This window comes from Bufo gargarizans, unplaced genomic scaffold, assembly GCF_014858855.1.
Source record: "Bufo gargarizans isolate SCDJY-AF-19 unplaced genomic scaffold, ASM1485885v1 original_scaffold_1076_pilon, whole genome shotgun sequence".
Taxonomy (NCBI): Eukaryota; Metazoa; Chordata; class Amphibia; order Anura; family Bufonidae; genus Bufo; species Bufo gargarizans.
The window spans coordinates 167,370-189,392 of NW_025334225.1; the positions used below are offsets into that span (position 1 = coordinate 167,370).

At 45.8% G+C, this 22,023-nt stretch overlaps 1 protein-coding gene across 1 annotated transcript in view; it reads right to left on the reverse strand.

Moving 5' to 3' along the window:
* Positions 1 to 1,090: 1,090 nt before the first annotated feature.
* The window catches only part of TRAF5 (TNF receptor associated factor 5), a 51,260-nt gene continuing 30,327 nt past the window's right edge, over positions 1,091 to 22,023 (reverse strand). Inside the window, 8 exon segments of the mRNA XM_044273718.1 lie at positions 1,091 to 1,591; positions 1,593 to 1,840; positions 4,605 to 4,773; positions 8,882 to 9,019; positions 9,887 to 9,979; positions 11,287 to 11,361; positions 12,072 to 12,149; positions 21,540 to 21,704. Coding sequence (XP_044129653.1) covers positions 1,259 to 1,591; positions 1,593 to 1,840; positions 4,605 to 4,773; positions 8,882 to 9,019; positions 9,887 to 9,979; positions 11,287 to 11,361; positions 12,072 to 12,149; positions 21,540 to 21,704 — 1,299 coding nt within the window. The 3' untranslated portion in view covers positions 1,091 to 1,258.

Consider the following 22,023-nt stretch of genomic DNA (forward strand, 5'->3'; position numbering starts at 1 on the left):
GCATGCGCCGGATCTCGGAAGGTCGGGGACTGCAGAAGCCGCTCAGCGAAGTGAATATTGATGAGCTGGGCGGCGCTTCAACTGATGCTGGCTGGGCGCGAGAAGCTGAAACCCCGCCCCTTGGGCAGAAAGAACAGCGATTAGTTCAGGTTATAAAACGTGAGTTAACTGTATTCATAATGTGGACAGGGGGGATACTTATATGTTTTTAATGCACATTAGAAGACCTGTGCATGGATATGTACAGCTAATTATGGTTATTGGGCCTGTCAGTGTCCCTTTAAGGATTTTACAATTGATGACCTATCCCTACGAATTGGTGTTGGTCCAACATTTCGCTAATCAGCTGTTGGGAAGAGGCTCTGGTGCTGGAACTACATCACTCCGTCCATTGTGTAGTGGACAGAGCTGGTTACTTCTCATTGAAGTGAATGCTGCAGTAACCAGATCCGTCCACCACACAATGGATGGAGCTGTTTAGTTCCAGTGTTGGACTTGTGCCGATCCTGAGGATAGGTAATCAGTTGTTAAATTCTGGAGATCCCCTTTAAGTCTAGCTTTTTACCTGCGGCGGAGGTTCCATTAGGAGCTTTAGTTACAGATTCTGGCAATTATCTATTATTTTAGCGCCATCTCCAGGCGTACATTATAGGTCACATACATATACGACATTGCACTACATAACATCTTACACTGGTCGATGCGAGGGCCCGGTGGCTCATCGGTGGTGAAGGACACAGTAGGTCGGGTTATTCTGGCGTATATAGGCACAGGTCACTGTTTCTGTTGACAGTGGGTTTCGCTTTTGAAATCCAACTTGAGATAGCATGCCTATATAGCGAATAAGGTCCACTGAGCGCCATTGGTGTTTGTCATATGCTGGATCTGGCACTTTTCATCTTTCTTTCTGCTCAGCAGGTGGGAACCTAGCCTTATTCTGGCATCGTTTGACAGCTAATATTCTCTATTCTGGGCCTCAAAACGATACCAGAATCCAAGCTTAGATGAAAAGGTTAAACAAATGTCCGTAAGGAACCCCCGACCAGGTTCTATGGACCCCCAGCAGGGCACTGCTTTTGAGACAAGTATATCCAGAAGCTTAGTAAAATAATTTATTTAAAAAAAAAAAAAAAAAACTATTACACTTGCTCCATATAAGACATTTACAAGCTCTTCTCTGAGATAATTTACATCACAAAAAAGGGGGAAAAAACTATAAATTACCTAGAATAAAAAAGAAAAAAAAGTTCAGCATTCTTCAAAGCTCCTCAAGGTCTGTAAGGTCGACTGCTACTTTAATAAATATTGTGTCGTCTTTAATGTAGCAGGCATTCCTTGGGTTCTCCAGCTGTGTGTGCGAGACAAAGCGTGGACACCCGGAGGCGATGTTCATCTCCCCTTCGGGTCTCTTAAAGCTGCTACTGTGAGGGTCGGCCTTGAAGACGTCTATGATATGGTTCTTTTTTCCGCTTTGGTCAATCAACATTAAGGTGACCTTTTGCTTGAACGGCCAAGACAGTAGCGAGTCAAACTCTCCTCTCATGACCACGAAATACAAGGATAAAAAGGACCCCTTCCCCGAGCCGTCACCAGTTCAGGTAGGCCCGAGCGCAGATGCGGTAACCACAGCGGCTGGTGTAGAAGTGTTGACTGTAGATGGAGACCACACGACCTTCCACTGCCTCCTTCTTCTTTCGTTCATAGTCTGTGACTTTCCAGATGAGTTTTCCATTGTAACAGGTACCTTCCAGGAGCCTGAAGCGTTCCTCATTGCTGATCAGCTGTGCCTTGTGGATATTTATCTGGACGTCATGTTTGCTGGATTGTCCTTCAAGGATATCTGAAGAAAAGGTAAGGATGTAAGAGGCAGAGGATTGTGAGGACCTTCTGTAAGTAGAAAATTGACTTCAAAATACCCAATAGAAAAGCTTTCCAACCAAACCAATATATACTCTACGTATTATGGTCTCAACACCTGGACCTCTTGTGGTTATATGGGATCAAACGTGGATTCGCACAGGGTGTAGTGGGCATAATGCAGATGCAAAATTAAATTCGGCCACATTACAGCTGTGTAAGGGCTCATGCACACGAGCGTGTGTGCCCCATGCCGTATTGCAGACTGCACACATGGGTCCGCAATATATGGGCTCCGGCCGCGTGCACTTCATATCATGGATGTGGACCCACTGACTTGAATGGGTCCACAATACTCAAGATACGGAGCAGGTGGCTCGGATCTGAAGCCCACGGAAGGACTACGAAGTGTTCTGTGGGATTTCAGATCATGCCTCCGCACTGCAAAAAAATAAAACATCCCTTTTTTTTTTGGCCCACCTGCAAACAGCATGCACACAGACTGTGCCCGCGCATTGCAGACCACTATTTGCAGGCATGGGGCACACACTTGTGTGCATGAGCCCTAGAACGAACATTAGGCCTCATTGTGACGGCTGTAATGCAGCTGCCTTTTAGCATCTGTGCTGCAGATATAAGAGCTGGACTTTGTACCGAAACCCCGGTGGTTCAAGTCAACTGAATATCATAGAAGTCCCAGACCTCGATGGTTCAAGTGAATCAAACTTAGAATATCATAGAAGAACAGAGCCCCATGGTCCAAGTGAACTGAACTTAGAATATCATAGAAGACCCAGACCCCCCCCCCATTTATTAGATCACTATAGAACCCTGCAGTGATCTATAGTCCGTTTAGTGGAACCACAGGTGGTCCGGGGCTTGTGGCTGTAATTTGGATGCTAAAATTAGCCATCTGAATAATTCCCTGAAGTTAGGGCAGAAGTCAAAGTTTAATTAAAGTGGCATTCCGGTTAGAGAAAGTTGTCCCCTATCCACAGAATAGAGGACAACTATTTAATGGGTGGGGGTCCTACTGCCAGTGTGGCTTGGCTATGTCCGGCAGCCCTATAGAAGTGAATGGAGCAGTGGCCATGCTTGCGAAACGTTTTTGGCTGCCATTTTGAAATCCAATTAATTCAGCTCAGATTTTTCTAATGGGAAAGGGGACATGTGATGTAAACATCAGTCTTGGCTATAATTTACCCGGAAACACAGCGGAGGTGTCCGTTTTTGACGCGAGGTTAAAGTTTCCTAAAGTGCTTTACATGACGTGTTTGAGGTGTGCACCATTCTGCCGGATGGACATGGTTAAACAATTACTCCAGTCTAGGATTCGCCATTTCAGGTGAGCCATACGCTGGTGGACACATTGAACGCGTCATGTAAAGCAAATTACACCAGATTAAAGGGAGTGTCCAGACTTTTTCCCTGAGTCATTTATCATTTTCTATGCCTGTTTTAGACATAGAAAATGGTCTAAATCTACGCCAGGCACTGGAGCTGCCCTAGATTTAGGCGGGCGGTGGATACGCTGAAGTCATGTAGAGGCAGGTGCCTTCTATATAGATTTGGCGCATCCACCGCCAGCTAAAGGGGTATTAAGGACGGCATCTAAAACACCAGTCATAATAAATGCCCCCCTTATTTTTTTTATTTAGGTGTGGATTTTACCTTTTTCAATGGAAGGCTGAGATCTGCGGCAAAACCGCTGATAAATAGTGTGGATTTCGTGCAGATTTTCTGCACACAAATCTGCTCTGTGTGCAGCAGGCACCCGAAGGCCAGGGTAGACGTGCAGAAATTCCACATGTGTTACTGCGGATTTGATGCGGTTTGCTGCAGATCTCACCCTTGCATTGAAAAAGGTGAAATCACCACAAATCACATAAACAGTTGACATTCTGTGGATTTCAAAACCTGCACAGAAGAAAAAAGCTAAGTGTACATGAGCTATGTCTGATCTCATTCACTTTGCTGATACTTTATTACGCTCAGAAAAAACATGTGTAATGCGCAACAGGTGCAGGTAGCCTTAGGGCTGTTTCACACAAGGGAGTCCATTGTGGGAATCGTGCTCCGTGTGTGAGAATTATCCTCCGTTCTAGACTTACAGGAGCGCAGGGCATTATCATGATTTATAATGTTGTGTGCCTCTGCTTTACCTTAGGCCTCATGCACACGGCTGTTGTTTTGGTCCGCATCCGAGCCGCAGTTTTGGCAGCTCGGATGCGGACCCATTCACTTCAACGGGGCCGTAAAAGAAGCGGACAGCACTTTATGTCACTATGATTCTGTAGCAGTAAGGTCAAGCAGAGACGCACAGCATTATGAATCATGATAATGCCCTGCGCTCCTGCAAGTCCAGACCAGAAGATCACGCTCACACATGGAGCGTAATTCCCGCCATGGACTCCCTCGTGTGAAACAGCCCTTAGAGTATATTCACACAATGGATTTAGAAACCACGCTGAAAATAATCAGTGCAGAATCTGTACAGTTTTTGGTGTGTTTTTTTTCAGTTTACCATTCATTTCAATGGGAGAATCTGAGCCCAAGATGGACCACGCTGCTTCTTTTTTCCACGCAGTTTTTTTCAGTGGGGAAAAAAAGAAGCAAGTTTCTGTCTCCCATTGAAATGAATGGGAGGCTTTTTAGAGGCATTTTTTGGTGTGGAAAAGCGTGAAAAGCAGCTCTAAAAAATGTTGTGTGAACGGGCCCTTACAGTGTAGATACCACCTGGAACATACCTAATCGGTCTTTATAGCATTCCATAGAGGACACCTTTTGCTTGATGCCCTCAATAACCTCCATAAGTGGCCTGAGGTCCTGTCGGCTATGTTCTTCACTGATCAATTGCACCAGCTGCATAACCTGCTCCTCCAGCCAGGACGCCTTCTCCATATAGCTGGCCAAAGACTAAGAAAGGATATGATTAGTCATGCACAATAGAAAAAAAAATATAGGATTTTTTTGTGCTTACCCGTAAAATCCTTTTCTCGCTGAGTTCGTTGGGGGGACACAGAAGACCATGAATATAGCTGCTGCCACTAGGAGGCGACACTAAGCAAAAAAGTGTCAGCTCCTCCTCTCAGCTATACCCCTCCTGCAGACACTGAGCTGATCAGTTTGTACGAAAGCAGTAGGAGCAGCCAGGAGAAGCCAACAGAAAACAATAAAAAGAAAGAAATACGGAGATGGGTCCGAACCAAGAACCGAAGGGACCCATCAAGGAGCGCCAGCAATGTACTTACGGGGTGGGAGCTGTGTCCCACAATGAACTCAGCGAGAAAAGGATTTTACAGGTAAGCACAAAAAATCCTATTTTGTCACTCGTATCATTGGGGGAAGCAGAAGACCATGGGACAATAAAGAGCAGTACCATGGGGAGGGAACAAGACCAGAACGACTCCAAGGCCGGACATAAGGCCCCACACAGAAATGCGGGGGAAGGACACCACAAGAACCCTAAAAAAGGGACAGGAACTACCATGCCCAGGAAGGCCAACCAGAGAGCGGCTGAATACGCAGAAGCTCCGGCTGGGCAGAAGAAGGAACAGCCCAGGGAAGATAAGTCACGGCTTAGGAGGCTTCGGAAGAAGTGGAGAGGACACAGCATATCCACAAGATGGACAAGAATGAAAACAATTAGTCACCAGAACAAACTGAATGACTGCGGAAGGTACAGGAGAGAGAAACATAGCCCGGATCCAGAAGACTTCTGAGGAGGTGATACCCAAGGATCAGAACCCCAGGAAAAAAAACAGCAGTCATCAACAGTCACAACATGGCCTGAGAAGAAAAAAAGGGGGAAATTCTATGAAAGCTGGTAATAGCGTACGAAGGAGCAGTGTAAAAAAGGAACCCACTCAGAGGAATACTGATTGGAAGAAGACAAACTGAAAATGACGTCTGGATATCAAGGGCCAGAGAACTGCAGATGTGACAAAGGGGGGAAGAAGTAGGGGTGCCAGAAGGCTAGAGAACCTGGATGTCAGGCATGACAATGGCCCACAAGAAAAAAATTCTTGAGGGAATGAAGAAACGCAATGGGAACAAGGCAGCGGAACCAGCCCAAAACCCCCCAAAAATAAATAAAAATAAAAGAAATGTGACAGGACTTACGGAATCCAATAGTAACTACTCCGCCTATGGAAGGAGGGTAATGCTACAGGACGTATGCATCCAGCTGTAATGGCAAAGAAACTCTGCCTACAGAATGGCGGTGGGAACTAGGCCCAAAATAGGACTAGATAGGTCCGAAGGATAATATATATATATATATACACACACTGAGCAAAAATATAAACGCAACACTTTTGGTTTTGCTCCCATTTTGTATAGGCTGAACTCAAAGATCAGAATTTTTTTTTATATACACAAATGACCCATTACTCTCAAATATTGTTCACAAATCTGTCTAAATCTGTGTTAGTGAGCACTTCTCCTTTGCTGAGATAATCCATCCCACCTCACAGGTGTGGCATATCAATGTGCTGATTAGACAGCATGAATATTGCACAGGTGTGCCTTAGACTGCCCACAATAAAAGACCACTCTGACATGTGCACAGTTTTGCCTTAGTGGGGCGGAGCTGGGCTGGGCCTCAGGATCTTGTCACGGTATCTCGGTGCATTCAAAATGCCATCTATAAAATGCACCTGTGTTTGTTGTCCATAACATAAGCCTGCCCATACCATAACCCCACCGCCACCATGGACCACAACGTAGACATCAGCAAACCGCTCACCCACACGACTCCACACACGCTGTCTGCCATCTGCCCTGAACAGTGAAAACCGGGACTCATCTGGGAACAGAACGCCTTCCCAACGTGCCAGACGCCATCGAATGTGAGCATTTGCCCACTCAAGTTGGTTACGACGACGAACTGCAGTCAGGTACAGACCCCGATGAGGACGACGAGCATGCAGATGAGCTTCCCTAAGACGGCTTCTGACAGTTTGTGCAGAAATTCTTTGGTTATGCAAACCGATTGTTGCTGCAGCTGTCCGAGTGGCTGGTCTCAGACGATCATGGAGGTGAACATGCTGGATGTGGAGGTCCTGGGCTGGTGTGGTTACACGTGGTCTGCGGTTGTGAGGCCGGTTGGATGTACTGCCAAATTCTCTGAAATGCCTTTGGAGACGGCTTATGGTAGAGAAATGAACATTCATTGCACGGGCAACAGCTATGGTAGACATTCCTGCAGTCAGCATGCCAACTGCACACTCCCTCAAACGTTGCTACATCTGTGGCATTGTGCTGTGTGATCAAGCTGCACATTTCAGAGTGTCCTTTAATTGTGGGCAGTCTAAGGCACACCAGTGCAATATTCATGCTGTCTAATCAGCACCTTGATATGCCACACCTGTGAGGTGGGATGGATTATCTCGGCAAAGGAGAAGTGCTCACTAACACAGATTTAGACAGATTTGTGAACAATATTTGAGAGTAATGGGTCTTGTGTATGTAGAAAATGTTTCAGATCTTTGAGTTCAGCTCATGCAAAATTGGAGCAAAATCAAAAAAGTGTTGCGTTTATATTTTTGCTCAGTGTATATATATTATATTTTTTTAAAGAGAACCTGTCACCGGGATTTTGTGTATAGAGCTGAGGGCATGGGTTGCTAGATGGACGCTAGCACATCCGCGATACCCAGTCCCCATAGCTCTGTGTGCTTTTATTGTGTAAAAAAACCTATTTGATACATATGCAAATTAACCCGAGACGAGTCCTGTCCCACAATAAAAGCACACAGAGCTATGGGGACTGGGTATCGCGGATGTGCTAGCGTCCATCTAGCAACCCATGTCCTCAGCTCTGTACACAAAATCCTGGTGACAGGATTAGGGCTGTATGTCATTTAAAGGGAACCTATCAAAACAGAACCAGGGAATCTGAACCCACAGCCGTCTGCCCTAATGTCCAGTACCCTAACCCCTCATCAGAGAGCCCAGTAATTCTTTGACCCCAGCAACAGTAGTTCTGAAGGCTAGGAAAGGGTTAAGTGGTAGGTAGGGGCGGAGCTATTGGGCAGCTGGCAGGGTAGAGACATGGGCGCGGATTTTTCACGCTCTGAAAGAACAGTTCCTGCCCCCCAATCCTCTGGAAGATGTGGCCCAGTAGGCCGCAGAGCCAGTGCATTGAGTACAGGCAGGGCCGACCGGAAGGACTTCCGGTTGGGACGGCAATGCAGGGAGGGAGCGAGAGTGCCATTGGGAAATAAAGGAGGCCGGGAACAAAGGAAAACAGCAGCGGCAGCCCAAGGAGACATGCGACCGCTGGGAATGCTTGTAGGGCCTGGAGGAAGGTGACGGGGCTGGGGACCGGAGGTGGGACCGAGGGCCGGAGAGTCACCAGGGACAGGGAAAAGGCCAAGGTCTGGGAGAAGAAACTGATATTTCTGTGTTCACGCAGGAGAAGGGGAGCCAGCAGGGGGAGGTAGGTAATATACTTACCTAGACGGTTTCTGCCCACCCCGATTCCAGCAGTGTCACCTTCCTCAGTGTGCTGCTGCTCCTTGGGGAGGGCGGCTACACCGGTAACAGGGGGGACTTCCAGAAGAAGTAAATAAGGCGACACTGTAGCTGGCAGGTAACAGTGGATTTGAGATCCGCTGTTCCTCCTTGTCTTCCAGATGTGGGGAACGAGCAGCCGGCTTGAGGACCCGCTGGTCTCCCCCCTCAAGTGGGGAAAACAGGTGGTTAGAGCCCACCTGTAGCCCAAACCTAAAAAATAACAAGATCTTTGGCAGACCTGCAGAAAAAAATGTCTGCCTCCTATGGACACTAAGCTAAAACTGATCAGCTCAGTGTCTGCAGGAGGGGTATAGCTGAGAGGAGGAGCTAACACTTTTTTGCTTAGTGTCGCCTCCTAGTGGCAGCAGCTATACCCATGGTCTCGTGTCCCCCAATGATATGAGCGAGAAATGACAGATTAGATAGATAGACTGAGATAGGTAGGTAATAGAAAGATAGATAGATAAGATAGATACTAGGGCAAATGCTAATCTCAGTCTCTCACCTGGGCACTGGTAAGAGGACTCCCATTGCCACCAAGATGCACAAACTGGCGACATTCCTTTTCACACCATTTCACTGTGTTTGTCAGTTGCTGAATTTTGTTTTCTTTTTGTTCCAAATTTTGCTTTAAATCTAACATCTAAAAAATACGGAACAGTTAGGGCTCATGCACTTAAACGTATTTTTTGTCCACATCCGATCTGCATTTTTTGGCGGGTCAGATGCGAACCCTTCAATGGGGCGCAAATTATGTGGACGGCACATCGGGCAACATTCGTGGTTCTGTGGAACCCACAAAAATATAGAACATATCCTATTCTTGTCCGTATCCTTTTGTTCTCAGGGAAGATAAGCCACGGCCAGAGGAGTCTAGCAGTAGCTGACCACCCACTCTGTACTGAAAACATATACACACTCGGCTGAGTTGAGTGTGCGTGTGTATGGGAGGTGGGGAAGAACAGATATTGGACAAATGAACATTTGGCTGAAGGCGTATGGCCAGCTTAGGGCTCTTTCACAGTCACATTTTGGCTTTCTGAGATCCGCCATGGGCTCTTTCAAGCGGTCCAAAACTGATCAGTTTGCATTCTAAATGGAAAAGGATCCGCTCAGAATACATCAGTTCAGTCTCCATTCCGATTTGGAGACGGACACCAAAATTCTGCCTGCAGCGTTTTAGTGTCTGTCTGATGAAACTGAGCCAAACGGATCCGTTCTGCCACATAATGTAAGTCAATGGGGACGGATCAGTTTTCACTGACACAATATAAAACGGATCCGTCCTCCATTGACTTTCAATGGTGTTCAAGACGGATCTGTTTTGGCTATGGTAAAGATAATACAAATGGATCCGTTCTGAACGGATGCAGATGGTTGTATTATCTGAACGGATCCGTCCATGACGGATCCGCACAAAACGCAAGTGTGAAAGTAGCCTTAGGATGTTTCATGGGGGTGAGGTGAGAATAATTTCTCTGGGTGGGGTGCAGAAACATATGACCTTTACCTGTTTCTCGAGCTTTGTATTCCGGTTCAGTACATAAAGCATATGGTCTCTCAGAAAGGTCTCTTCATGCACTTTGAGTTTCCCTCTTTTCACCTTAAAACAATAAGACCAGGATGAGACTGGTGAGGTGGACGCACCATGGAGGACATAGGGGAAAACTATAAATCCTGGCAGGGCAGGGATGGAGAAAAAGTCAGCTGATCTCTGCATTGGTCGACGACCCCATCTTTATGGGCTCTTTAGGCAGATTTTGGCAGATTTTGTGGCAGAAAATAATTTGGTACAACACTTTTAAAGGGGTTCTCTGGGCTACAGATATTGATGACCTGTCCTCAGGATAGGTCAACTATATCAGAGCGGTGGCGGTCTGACACCGACAACAGGTAGGTATCTGTGCTACATACTAAGGGTTCTGGAGGTGTAGAATGCCCTCATTATGAGGTCTGTAGATTTTCTGACATTCTTGGTAGACTAAAAATCCCCACCAGTGGTCCCACCGCTCCGTCTAACCGTAACTTCAGCAGCTTAAACCCCTGGGATAAATGCACACGATCAGGAATGCGTGTGGATTATCTGCGCAAAAATCCGCACCGTAGGTCAGGTATATTGTATTCTATGAAAATTTGAAATTCTCATGCACACGATGTGGATTTTTTCCACTCTGATTTGGACCTACGTGGTGCATTTTAAAATCCGCAGCATGTAAATTTATTTTATTTTTCCTGACTGGATTTTCTCCATTCTCTTCAAGGGGGGGGGGGATGGGGGAAACACATGCGGAAAATCTGCATCAGATCCACATGCAAATCCACACCAATTTATGCGGATTGACCTGCGGATTTCAGTGTGGATTGTCCGCACAAAAACCCAGAATTACTGGAGAAATTTTGAATTACATGACGCTCATCCAAATTCATGGGTAATCACGTAATAGATGGTCACTTCTGAGCAGGAGTCACTTTTTGCAACAGCCCGATTCCAGGGCCCTCAGGACATACAAACCAGTGGCCCTAAAGGGACAACCGATTTTCTACAACTGTCAGGTCTCCTGCACACGAACGTGTGCGCACCGTGGTCATGCTGTGGCCCGCAAATTGCGGTCCGCAATGCACGAACAGCGATCGTGGGGCAGCCGCAGCAGATCGAGGACCCATTCACTTTAATGGGTTCGCGATCTGGCCATTCCGTTTTTGCGGAACGGAAGTACGGGACAAAACCCCACGAAAGCACTCCGTAGTGCTCCCGTAGGGTTCCGTTCCATGCTTCCGTCCCGCACCATTCCGCATCTCCGGATTTGCTGACCCACGGAACGGCACCCGTGTATTGTGGATCCGCAAATGCGGACGTCCGTGTGCAGGAGGCCTCAAGGGATGTAGTGGATGACTGACTGGTAGGATTACCTTCACGTAGCAGCCATAACTTGTATACGGACATTCCACTTCAGCTTCTGGACATACAGCTAGGTGGTCATCTGCCTGGAAAATTATATACGTATCATTATATTATTATTATTTATACATTATTTTCCTTTGTAGCTAAAAGCATAAATGGCGAGTCCCAAAGCACCATACTTAGGGTCCATTCACACGTCCTGTTTTTTTTCATCCTGAAAAACGGTCCGTTTTTTGCGGATCCGTTGTTCCTGAAAATGTTTCCGTATGTCATCCGTTTTTTGCGGATCCGCAAAAAACGGGAGCATGTATACATTTCAATAATCAAATAAAGTTGTTTGGATTTCTTTGAAAAAAAATTGAAAAAAAAAAAAAAAAAAAATTTGTTATGTGTTTCCAGGAACGGAATCCGCAAAAAACGGATGACATACGGAATGACATCCGAATGTCATCCGTTTTTTGCGGATTCATTGACTTTGTATTGTACCAGGATCCGATTTTTCAGGACAAGAATAGGACATGTTTTATATTTAAACGGACATGCGGAACGGAACAACGGAAACGGACAGCACACATTGTGCTGTCCGATTTTTTCCAGGACCCATTGAAAATGAATGGGTCCAGATCTGTTCCAGATCTGTTCCGCAAAAAACGGAACAGATCAGGAAAGAAACAACGGACGTGTGAATGGACCCTAATACCTCTTACACATCATTTTATGGAGGCCTATGTACACATGAGGTCACTGGAGGCCTCGCCATGATGTCCCTGTGGACAGTATGGCCAGTGCTTACCTCCTCCCTTGGACAGGTATTGCCGCAGTTGTTGAGACATGAGACTGGATATAATGGACAATACTTCAGTGTGTGAATCTGAAAGAGATTAAAGGGGTTATCCCATGATCAGACATCATATAGTACATGACAATCCCTTTGTAACAAAGCTATAACCAGCCCTGTACCTCACATGGCTCCAGAGATCTCCCCAATCATTGCTCCAATTAGGGCTCAGTCACACAAATGTATTTTCTTGCTGTGTCCATTCCTGTTTTTTTTACAGAACCATTCACTTCAATGGGTCCGCAAAAAAAACTGAAGTTACCCCGTGTGCATCCCGTTTCCGTATGTCCCTTCTGCAAAAAAATAGAGCATGTCCTATTATTGTCCTCATTACGGACAAGGATAGAGCTGTTCTATTAGGGGTCAGCTGTTCTGTTCCACAAAATACAGAACGCACACGGACGTCATCCGTATTTTTTGCGGACTGCAAAATACATACGGTCGTGTGCATGAGCCAGGTGCTAGCTTGAAAAATGTAGACTTTTTTACGTGGGACAACCCCTTTAATACTGACGTATAATGCACAATTTTATTTTTATTTTAATGAAAGCTTAAGGTGCTTTCATGCTTTCTACATCGGTGCATACATATAATGTGCTAATCTTCCATATGGTCAGCATGCGATGCGCAATATCACAATACTCCATATACTGTTATGAGGTTTACTGGTTCCCATTGAGGAGAGCCAGCTGATGTATGGAGTCTCGCAGGAAATGGGAAACAGAATGCAAATTAGCTGTTACCTTGTAGGAGCTGGTTACTGCTGCCCATTGAAGTGAACACTGCAGTAACCAGTTCCATCCACTATACAATGGATGGCGCTGTGTAGTTGCAGCACTGACTTTTGGTGCCGGAGCTACAAGTTAACCAGCTAATCGGCAGGGGAGCGGGGTGTTGGACCCCTTTAATCTCTGCCCCAAACCGATGGGAATGCTATTTCAATATCAGCAAAACCTATGCTATAAAATCATGCCAATAAAAAATGAATGCGTTGCATCAGCCACACTGATAAATAATGCAGGGCAGCAATAGGCTTACAAAGGCTCCTGGGCGCTGTAATATAATGGACGCGATAATGCAGCGGGAAGGCTTGTCACAGTCGTTTCGTGCAGCAAGGATTTTTAAGGAGGTTATGTTATGATTAATGTAAAAAATTAAAATCATATAGTACAGGACAATCTCTTTCTAACAAAGCTAGAACCAGCCCTGTACCTCACATGGATCCAGAGATCTCCACATTTATTGTTTCCACTGCAAATGGCAGCAGTTGAAGGATACAACTGAGCGTGTGCGTCCACCTCAGTGAGGCGGACAGAGAAATAAAAAAGAAAAGAGTAAACAGCAGGTGGCGCTATACAGATAATCTCAGTGGCTATTTTTTTTTTTTTAACCCAATAAGCTTTGCTATATTTAGATATAGAAACATAGAATGTGTCGGCAGATATGAACCATTTGGCCCATCTAGTCTGCCCAATATACTAAGTACTATGGATAGTCCCTGGCCCTATCTTATATGAAGGATGGCCTTATGCCTATCCCATGCATGCTTAAACTCCTTCACTGTATTTGCAGCTACCACTTCTGCAGGAAGGCTATTCCATGCATCCACTACTCTCTCAGTAAAGTAATACTTCCTGATATTACTTTTAAACCTTTGCCCCTCTAATTTAAAACTATGTCCTCATGTAGCAGTTTTTCTTCTTTTAAATATTCTCTCCTCTTTTACCTTGTTGATTCCCTTTATGTATTTAAAAGTTTCCATCATATCCCCTCTGTCTCGTCTTTCTTCCAAGCTATACATGTTAAGGTCCTTTAATCTTTGCTGGTAAGTTTTATCCTGCAATCCATGTACCAGTTTAGTAGCTCTTCTCTGAACTCTCTCCAAAGTATCAATATCCTTCTGGAGATATGGTCTCCAGTACTGAGCACAATACTCCCAATGAGGTCTCACTAGTGCTCTGTAGAGCGGCATGAGCACCTCCCTCCTTCTACTGGTAATGCCTCTCCCTATACACCCAAGCATTCTGCTAGCATTTCCTGCTGCTCTATGACATTGTCTGCCTACCTTTAAGTCTTCTGAAATAATGACCCCTAAATCCCTTTCCTCAGATACTGAGGTTAGGACTGTATCACAGATTTTATTATATTCTGCTCTTGGGTTTTTACGTCCCAGGTGCATTATCTTGCACTTATCAACATTAAATTTTAGTTGCCAGATTTTTGACCATTCCTCTAGTTTTCCTAAGTCCTTTTCCATTCCATTTACTTGGGCCCCCTGGATCCCGCCTTCCCACACCTTAGCATGCAATCACGTCCTCCACCACAACACACACAAAAAAAAAATCCACACACCTGGTAGAGTCCAGTGAATGACTGTAAATACTTCCAGTTCTGAAGACTCCAGCGGCTCAGGATCAGTGCTCTGGGCTCAGGCTGGAAGTGGGCACCGCTCTGCAGGAAGGAGACCAGGGCTCGGCTCACCCTAGTGTTACAGTGCACCCCAGCACCCCACAGTATGCAGTATAGCACCCTATAGTATACAGCACCACACAGTATGCAGTATAGCACCCCACACTATACAGTACCCCACAGTATATTGTAGAGCAGTATAGCAGCCCACAGTATACACCTCACCGTATACAGCACCCCAAACTATACACGATACAGCCCCCCACACTATACAGTACAGCAGTATAGCACCTCACACTATACAGCACCCACAGTATACAGACCCCCACAGTATACAGTACAGCAGTATAGCACTCCACAATATACAGCCCCCCACAGTATACAGGCCCCCACAGTATACAGGCCCCCACAGTATACAGGCCCCCACAGTATACAGGCCCCCACAGTATACAGGCCCCCACACAGTATACAGGCCCCCACACAGTATACAGGCCCCCCACAGTATACAGTCCCCCACAGTATACAGCCCCCCACTATACAGTAGTTTACAGTATATTAACATAACAGCCCCTGTCACCTTTTTCTGATGTAATCTTCACACAAAAAAGCTCCACAGTTAACTTCTGCAACACTCCTGGTAGGACCTGTGATGACCTCATAGCCATGTGACCAGTAATATTGCTAGGTTACTGGTCACATGGTGATGATGTCATCTAAGGTCCTAGATCACATTCACAGCTCTAAGGCCTCTTTCACACTACAGTATGTTGCATTCAGTGTTTTGCGTTCCGTTTTTCACGGATCCGTTGTTCCGTTTTTTGCTTCCGTTGTGGTTCCGTTTCCGTTCCGTTGTTCCGTTCCGTTTTTCCGTATGGCAAATACAGTATACAGTAATTTCATATTAAAAATTGGGCTGGGCATAACATTTTCAATTGATGGTTCCGCAAAAAACGGAACGGATACGGAAGACATACGGATGCATTTCCGTATGTGTTCCGTTTTTTTTTGCGGCCCCATTGACTTGAATGGAGCCACGGACTGTGATTCTCGGCCAAATATAGGACATGTTCTATCTTTTCAACGGAACGGAAAAACGGAAATACGGAAACGGAATGCATACGGAACACATTCCGTTTTTTTGCGGAACCATTGAAATGAATGGTTCCGTATACGGACCGTATACGGAACGCAAAAAACGGACCGTATACGGAACGCAAAAAACTGTAGTGTGAAAGAGGCCTAACACAGTACGATGCCTGGACTCAGTGCCGGCAGGCATGGCATGGCAGCACCCCCTGTGTAGCTGACAGCCTGACACCCGGGGCAGTGGCTAGCAGGGCTCAAGAGGCAGCTGCCTTGGGCCCCCCAGGAGCAACTGGGCCCGGGGCAGCTGCCCCTTTTGCCCCTTGGTAAAGACGGCCCTGGTCATCAGCAAAAAGACACACCTTACCATTGAGGCCTTCTGCAATTTCGCTGATAAAGATATTAAACAATATGGGTCCCAGAACAGATCCCTGAGGTACCCCACTGGTAACAAGACCTTGGTCTGAATATACTCCATTGACTAAAACCCTCTGTTGCCTGTCCCTCAGCCACTGCCTAATCCATTCAACAATATGGGAGTCCAAGCCCAAAGACTGCACTTTATTGATAAGCCTTCTATGTGGGACAGTATCAAAAGCCTTACTAAAGTCTAGATAAGCGATGGCTACTGCACCTCCTTCATCTATTATTTTAGTCACCCAATCAAAAAAATCAATAAGATTAGTTTGACATGATCTCCCTGAAGTAAACCCATGCTGTTTTTCATCTTTCAATCCATGGGATTTTAGATGTTCCACAATCCTCTCCTTAAGTATGGTTTCCATTAATTTCACCACTATTGATGTCAGGCTTACTGGCCTATAGTTGCCCGATTCCTCCCTACTACCTTTCTTGTGAATTGGCACAACATCTGCGAATTTCCAATCTTCTGGGACGACTCCTGTTGCCAGTGATTGGTTAAATAAATCTGTTAATAGTTTTGCTAGTTCACCGCTGAGGCCCCTGTGACTTATTTGTATTAATTTTAGACAGTTGACTTAGAACCTCTTCCTCTGTAAAGACACATGCATCAAAAGATTCATTAGTCTTCTTTCCTAACTGAGGTCCTTCTCCTTCATTTTCCTTTGTAAAAACTGAACAGAAGTATTCATTGAGGCAGTCAGCTAGTTCTTTCTCTTCTTCCATATACCTTCCTTCTTTTGTTTTTAATTTGGTGTTTCCTTGTTTCATTTATGCATCTGAAGAATGCCTTATCGCCTTTTTTCCCTGACTGAGCTAATTTCTCTTCTGCCTTTTTTTTATAATTCCTAAATGCTATCTTTTTGTTTTTAATAATTTTGGCCACTTCTGCTGAGTACCACAGTGGTCTCTTCCTTTTTTTTGCTTTTACTGACAAGCCTAATGCAATTTTCTGTTGCCTTCAATAGTGCCATTTTTAAGTAGTCCTATTTCTCCTGGACTCCAATGAAACTGTTCCAATCTGATAGGGACTCGTATACCACTAATCTAATTTTAGAAAAGTCAGTTTTTCTAAAATCTAAAACTTTTGTTTTTGTGTGGTGTGACTCAGTCACTGACTGGTGATCACTAGATCCCAAGCTTTCCCCTACCATAATATCAGATACCAAATTCCCATTTGTGAATACTAAATCTAAAATGGCCTCCTTCTGGGTTGGCTCCTCCACTACTTGCTGTAGAAATAATCCCAGTAGGAAATTTAGAATATCTGTACTCCTGGCGGAACTAGCTATTTTGGTTTTCCAGTTTACATCTGGAAGATTGAAGTCTCCCATAATGATAACTTCCCCCTTCAATGTCATTTTAGCTATTTCCTCAACTAGTAGATCATCTAATTCTTTGACTTGGCTAGGTGGTCTATATATCACACCTACACGAGTTACCTTATGATTATCAAGCTGCAAGGTAACCCAAACTGACTCTAAATTGTATCAAATTATATTTTATGCTATCTTTCACATACAGGGCCACCCCTCCCCCTTCTTGCCTTCTCTGTCTTTCCTGTATAGAGAGAACCCTGGTATTGATATATCCCAGTCATTACTCCCCTTGAACCATGTCTCAGTAACAGCCACTACATCTATATTCTCAGATGCCATTATAGCCTCAAGTTCATTGATCATATTCCCTAGACTCCGAGCATTTGTAGACAAGACTCTGAGCTTGTCATTTCTTAACCTTTATGCTACTGGCCTCTTCTGGCATTGTTCCGGGGGGCAGTCGGACTGCTGGATTATCACTCTTTTGCCCCCCTTTCCTAGTTTAAATGCTCCTTAGCAAATACTTGGAACTGTTCACCGAGGACATTCGTTCCCTTGAGAGAAAGATGCAAACCATCTTTCTTGTACAGTTCTTTTCCATTCCAACAAGAGCTAACATGAGACACAAAGCCAAACCCTTGGTTCAAACACCATTCACCAAGCCATACATTGAATTCCTTAATGCGCATCTTCCTGTCATGCTGAAGGTTATGCACAGGCAAAACTGCAGAGAATGAAACAGTTGATGCAACCTCCCGTATATCCTTTCCAAGTGTGTGAAAAGCTTCTTTCACCTTTGAAACCTCATTGCAAGCCAGATCGTTTGTCCCAAGATGGAGAATAACATCCACTTCCCTTTCCTGCTTTGCTTGCCTAACAATATTAAGGATCCGTTGTCTATCCCTGCTAGCGGTAGCACCAGGGAGACATCTCACAACACCATTCTCCTCAAACTTCACACCTCTTATGATGGAATCGCCCACCAACAGCTGCTTACTATCAATCCTCACCTTCTCTTTTTTGTCTTTGGCTGCAGTCTTACATACTTTAGGCATGGGAGATGATTGTTTCTCACCCACTGTGCTTGAGCCATCCTCCATGTTGCTCTTGCACTCTGAAAGTGCTGCAAATGAATTATGGAGAGCCACAGACTGTGGGACATGCCTTCTATCCACAACTCTCAGTCTACCAGAACCTACAGTAACCCATCTTCTATTTCTAGGGGGCCTCTGTGGCAGTGGCATTGCAATGTTCTCAGCCTGAGTTTGTTTAGTGGTTAATTTAAAAATCTCATATTTCAAAAAGGCAATTTCCTGCTGCATTATGGAGAGCTGTCTACAGATCAGACAGTATCCAAATCTCTGAAGAGTGGACCCTGAAATAAAAGCACAACAATTCCTGCACAGAACCAGGTCTGCCATTGTAAAGAGGGGAACGATTTTAAACAAACAAATCTTACTTGTTTAGATTGTATCCACCTCCAGATTACCTCCTGAATATCTCCAATGCTCTTGTAGATCAGCTCTTGGTAAAGCAGTCTTGGAAAAGCAGCAAACTTCACTCCTCTTACCCTGGGTTCACACCTGAGCATTCGCGATGGAGCGCTCTGTATGCGCGATTGTACCGGTGTTTGCAATCGCGCATACAGAGACAAGCGAACGCCCATTGTCACGCGTTCCCGAAAGTCTATGTACGGGAACGCGCGACAAGACGCCCCAAAGAAGCTCATGTACTTCTTGGGGCGTCGGGCGTTTTACAGCGCGTTCGTACGCGCTGTAAAACGCCCAGGTGAGAACCATTCCCATAGGGAATCATTGGTTTCTCCTTGTTGAGCCTTTTACAGCGCGCGTAGGAACGCGCTGTAAAACGCTCAGGTGTGAACCCAGCCTTACTATAACTATCAGACTAGCAGGTGGAGCATCTGCTATGGTGTCCAGAAACTATGGGGGCCCCTAGCCCACTGCATATAGAATATCAGTGTCATGGCCTTGGTTGCCATGGGCAATGCATTGTTGTCTCAGCATGTATGTGCTGTAACTTCCTGGCTGGGTGTGGCCACTTGGTTACAACTAGGCCTGAGGCCGGGATAAGGGAGCAGGCCTAGTTGTATTCTTGTATACCCACCCTATCGTACGGTGCAGAGTTTCCCCCACTCCCCATCATGACAGTATGTCCCACTAGGTGGCCCTCAAGGACTGGGCAGATAAAACACCCACGACAGGAGAAAGCTCCAGCACCAACAAAGGCTGGAGTACAACAGACTCCAGCCTGGAAGCCACAGGTGAATAAAACCAAGTGGCCGCACACAGCCAGGAAGTTAACCCCTCCAGCACCAGACAGGGGAGGAACCAGGAGAAGGGGAGCAAAGCACATACATGCTGAGATAACGCGTTGCCCATGGCAACCAACATACACGGCTAATGTGTCACGGCGCACAACACCGAGGCCGTGACACACAGGGATCAGCAACCTTCAGCATTGCAGCTGCTGCAAAACAACAGCTCCCAGCATGCACACAGTTTTTTGTAACTCCCAGAGAAGTGAAAGGAGGATTGTGGGAGTTGTAGTCTCAGAGCAGCAGGAGTGTCCCGGAGGTTGTTGATCCCTAAAATAACAGATTTGTGGTCGTCACCCAATGTATTCTTGGACTGGTTCTATGCATCGGTCTCGGCAAATTCAGTCTAGGGCTGGGCGATAGGGCCTAAAATCTATATCGCGATATAATTTGAAGCATGTGCAATATAACAATATATTTCAATATACTATTTTCTTCTGTATGTATACAAATTACATGGCCATCATCATCCATGTCCCCCAGCCAGCGCTATCAGCCCCATGCCATTGTTATCATCCATGTCCCCCAGCCAGCGCCATCAGCCCCAAGCCATTGCGATTTGCAATCATCCATGTCCCCCAGCCAGCGCCATCAGCACCATGCCATTGCCACCATCATCATGTCCCCCAGCCAGCGCCATCAGCCCCATGCCATAGCCATCCACCACCCCCGCCCCCCGGTAGATTCGAGCCCCTGCTAATATACTTACCTTTCCTGCAGGGTGAGCGGCTGGCTGATGGAGTCCGCAGGAGACGGACCGCGTCTTCATCCCAGCATGCACTGGGAGGGACCTGACGTCACACACAGCGTCAGTCAGCGCACTGACGATGTGTGCACGCAATGCCCAGGCCAGTGCAGCGCGGTGCAGTCGGGAGGCCACACAACGGTGAGTGAGAAGTTTCTTCAATTCACTACCGCTCCGTGGTCATCTATCGCGATATGGTGAAATAGACAAAATCTATATCGTTGCCCGAATTTATAACGTTCATATCGTATATTGTTTATATCGCCCACCCCTAATTCAGCCTGGTATTTTATAGCTCAGAACAATACAAGAAATGTGCAGTGGCATCAATCATCATGAGTGCCATGTGGATGCAAACCCATAATCTATGCTTTTCACTGGAGCTTCTCTATAATAAGCATGCAGAGATCTGTCTACAGTTTGCTCCCCCTAGTGGCGGCCTTGTTCTGCAGAAATTCATCAAATGCGCATCTCAGAGCTGACAACCCTAGTACAATATAATGTATTATAATCAGTGTAAACTGGGACGATGGTTTATATCCTACAGAGATACAGTAACAACACTTTAAGGAAAAGCCACTGTGAAACTGCATATATATATATATATATAAAGGGGTTGTCTTGCTAAGATATGCCACCAATGTTAGATATAACGAGCCTGAAAATGAAGGAGTTACCTCCCGCTCAAGCGTGGTCACCCTCCATTTACTTCTATGGGAGTTCCAAAAGTAGACAAGCACTGGCTCAGCTATTTCCGGCAGTCCAATAAAAGTGAATGAAGAGGTGGTCGTGCATGTGCAGTGCACTCTCCATTCACTTCTATGGGCCTTCCGAAAATAGAACGGCTATATTCAGAACTACCATAGAAGTGAGCGGAGAGCATGTTGTTTCGGTGTGGTCTCCTTCGCTTCGGGGGCCCCATTCTGGAGATAGATGTGGGTCCCACCCCTAAAACCAGCACCTATCTGACACTGGTGCCAGATGACACACCCCCTTTAAAAGGAGAAGTTCTAGATCGAATTTATACATCCCAATTTTTACGATATCACAGCAGCCAAAAAGCAGTGGAGTGAGGTGGAACCTGTACGGGACTGTGTCCGGTGTCATCGTACCTGCAGATCGATGGAGGTCATGCTTTTCTTGCAGTAGGTGCAGGTCTCGTCTCTCAGCTCACACTGTGTCGTCAGGTGACTCTCCAAGTCTTTGCGGATCACCTTGTCGTGGCAGCCGGGGTTGCTGCACATGATCTCTTCATACAGACACTGCCCGAGATGATCCTGTCAGGGAAGGAGCATTCATTTATAACTCTTATGTGGACAGATGACCTGAACTTTCATATAACCCTGAGAGGCAAAGAGAGCAGCGCCCAATCAGATAGGATTTGTGTGCCCAATACCCCTAGTGGTGGCGCATTTAAAGAAGACCCTTCACCTCTGCGGATGTGTCTGTTTTAGTAATTACTGGTATCCCCCTGTGTCATAAGAATCTATTATTATAACTCTATGTTGTGCCAACCCTCCAGCAGTCTGCAATAATGGTCCAACTGGGTGTTACCAGTTGGGGATATGTCCCTGCACATTCTGACACTATCTAATC